At 66.3% G+C, this 3,082-nt stretch overlaps 1 protein-coding gene across 1 annotated transcript in view; it reads left to right on the forward strand.

Annotated features, from left to right (window-relative positions):
• NOXA1 (NADPH oxidase activator 1) overlaps positions 1 to 3,082 on the forward strand; it is a 9,297-nt gene that overhangs the window by 5,126 nt on the left and 1,089 nt on the right. The window contains exons 6-8 of the mRNA XM_006776570.2: positions 266 to 328; positions 590 to 633; positions 2,941 to 3,073. Coding sequence (XP_006776633.2) covers positions 266 to 328; positions 590 to 633; positions 2,941 to 3,073 — 240 coding nt within the window. The remainder of the gene's footprint in view (positions 1 to 265; positions 329 to 589; positions 634 to 2,940; positions 3,074 to 3,082) is intronic.

Consider the following 3,082-nt stretch of genomic DNA (forward strand, 5'->3'; position numbering starts at 1 on the left):
GTGCACCGGGGAAGTGAGTCCAATTAGACTCCATCTTCACAGTAAACTTCCCAAGAAGCAAGGATGCTTTAAAAGTTGTACTAGAAATAGCTTAGTGACCAGTACAGGCCAGCCCCGCTTGGCCTGGAGGCCAAGGCCAGGGCAGCCCCGCCCCGCAGGTGGAGACGTGGGGTGTGGGCAGGCAGCCAGGGCTGGGAGTGGATATCACAGGCCCTGGGGTGCGGCTGGCGCCCCTGACCAGCACCCCCCTGCCGTCCCTCCCCAGGTGGTGGTGGCCTCTCCTGCGCTCGAGGCCCGAAACCAGGGCGTCTGGCCTCAGCAGCCCCAGGTAGGTGGGCACCTCCCCAGCCACCGCCTTGGGGTTTGGGGTCAGAGGGTGGCAGCTCTCTCCTGCCGAGGAAGGGGGATGCCACCTGCTCTGAGCCCTCCCCGGGCTCCCCAACTTTCCTCTAATGGGAAGTTGGGGGTGGCCGTCCCCTCCTATGCGACAGTCTGTGCATCCCAGTCCTGCTGGGGGAGCCCTGCCAGCTGCCTGCCCTGGCGCTCCCCCGGGGTCTGTGCTGAGCCGGATGCCACCCTGTGCCCACAGGTTCGGGGTGAGGATGGTGGAGCCAGGCCCCAGGCTGGCCCAAGGTAGGAAGGGGTGCCTCCCCTGCGAGCTTCCTCTCCTGTCGGGCCAGAAGGAGCCCCGGGCACCAGCATGGTCACTCCCGTCCTGTCCTCTCTCAGATCGGAACTGGCCGGAGCCCCAGGGCCAGTTCCCACAGCCCTTCCCGTGTCCCATCAGCCCTACCCGTGTCCCATCAGCCCTTCCCGTGTCCCATCAGCCCTTCCCGTGTCCCATCAGCCCTTCCCGTGTCCCATCAGCCCTTCCCGTGTCCCATCAGCCCTTCCCGTGTCCCATCAGCCCTTCCCGTGTCCCATCAGCCCTTCCCGTGTCCCATCAGCCCTTCCCGTGTCCCATCAGCCCTTCCCGTGTCCCATCAGCCCTTCCCGTGTCCCATCAGCCCTTCCCGTGTCCCATCAGCCCTTCCCGTGTCCCATCAGCCCTTCCCGTGTCCCATCAGCCCTTCCCGTGTCCCATCAGCCCTTCCCGTGTCCCATCAGCCCTTCCCGTGTCCCATCAGCCCTTCCCGTGTCCCATCAGCCCTTCCCGTGTCCCATCAGCCCTTCCCGTGTCCCATCAGCCCTTCCCGTGTCCCATCAGCCCTTCCCGTGTCCCATCAGCCCTTCCCGTGTCCCATCAGCCCTTCCCGTGTCCCATCAGCCCTTCCCGTGTCCCATCAGCCCTTCCCGTGTCCCATCAGCCCTTCCCGTGTCCCATCAGCCCTTCCCGTGTCCCATCAGCCCTTCCCGTGTCCCATCAGCCCTTCCCGTGTCCCATCAGCCCTTCCCGTGTCCCATCAGCCCTTCCCGTGTCCCATCAGCCCTTCCCGTGTCCCATCAGCCCTTCCCGTGTCCCATCAGCCCTTCCCGTGTCCCATCAGCCCTTCCCGTGTCCCATCAGCCCTTCCCGTGTCCCATCAGCCCTTCCCGTGTCCCATCAGCCCTTCCCGTGTCCCATCAGCCCTTCCCGTGTCCCATCAGCCCTTCCCGTGTCCCATCAGCCCTTCCCGTGTCCCATCAGCCCTTCCCGTGTCCCATCAGCCCTTCCCGTGTCCCATCAGCCCTTCCCGTGTCCCATCAGCCCTTCCCGTGTCCCATCAGCCCTTCCCGTGTCCCATCAGCCCTTCCCGTGTCCCATCAGCCCTTCCCGTGTCCCATCAGCCCTTCCCGTGTCCCATCAGCCCTTCCCGTGTCCCATCAGCCCTTCCCGTGTCCCATCAGCCCTTCCCGTGTCCCATCAGCCCTTCCCGTGTCCCATCAGCCCTTCCCGTGTCCCATCAGCCCTTCCCGTGTCCCATCAGCCCTTCCCGTGTCCCATCAGCCCTTCCCGTGTCCCATCAGCCCTTCCCGTGTCCCATCAGCCCTTCCCGTGTCCCATCAGCCCTTCCCGTGTCCCATCAGCCCTTCCCGTGTCCCATCAGCCCTTCCCGTGTCCCATCAGCCCTTCCCGTGTCCCATCAGCCCTTCCCGTGTCCCATCAGCCCTTCCCGTGTCCCATCAGCCCTTCCCGTGTCCCATCAGCCCTTCCCGTGTCCCATCAGCCCTTCCCGTGTCCCATCAGCCCTTCCCGTGTCCCATCAGCCCTTCCCGTGTCCCATCAGCCCTGGCTTCCCTTGCAGAGGCCTCACACGGACCAACTTGGCAAGCAGGTTCCTCTAGGTAAGGTGTCCTGGGCGGGGTGGCAGCACTGTGGAGGGAGCCGGCATTGGGGAGCTGGGAGCAAGGAGGAAGCTGGTGGCCTCGGGCCTCCCTGTGGTTCTGGCAGTTCCTCCAAAACATTCCCCTCTCGGGGCACCTGAGTCCCTGCTCTGTCCCCTCTGCAGGGCTGCTGGCGCCAGGGGGGCCAGACCCTGAACCTTCTGAGGACCCCACAGGTGCTGGGGTAAGAGGTCCCAACTCCCCAGGGACGTGGAGGCCCCGAGCCCAGGCCCTGTCCCTCTGAATGGCCCCGGGGACCCCGGCTGACTTAGCCTCCCAGTCCCATAGTGTGTCAAAGGTCCAGGTTCCCTCTGCCTGAGCCCGTTCTGCCCCCATGGGACCACCTCTCGGGCCTCGAGGGGCTCCAGGCTGTGTGGAGGGTCAGAGTGAGGCTCTGGGAAGGGGCACAGGCTGGGCTATGGGTGAGGTCAGCCCCACCCCCACCCTGGGCCTTGGAGGCAGGGCTGTCCAGCTGGTGGTGCCCATGGTTGCACAGGGTGTGGGCTCACACTACTCCCTCCTCGGTGCTGGGGCTCCCCCGGGCCCACCTTTTGCAGAGCCCTGGACCGAGGGGGCAGCCGGGGGGGGCTGCGTCAGGGAGAAGTGAGCACTGAGACTGGGGTTCCCTCCCCCCAGGGCCCTCGACACAGGCGCCTGCAGAGCCGACACCCCCCTGGGCCCCAGGACGCCCTCCCACGCAGACCTGGAGGCTGGGTCTGACCAGGCCAGGCGGGCCGGCCCCTGTGCACCCGGCACCTCTGAAGGGCAGGTGAGTGAG

This window comes from Myotis davidii, unplaced genomic scaffold (assembly GCF_000327345.1).
Source record: "Myotis davidii unplaced genomic scaffold, ASM32734v1 scaffold609, whole genome shotgun sequence".
In the NCBI taxonomy this organism is placed as follows: Eukaryota; Metazoa; Chordata; class Mammalia; order Chiroptera; family Vespertilionidae; genus Myotis; species Myotis davidii.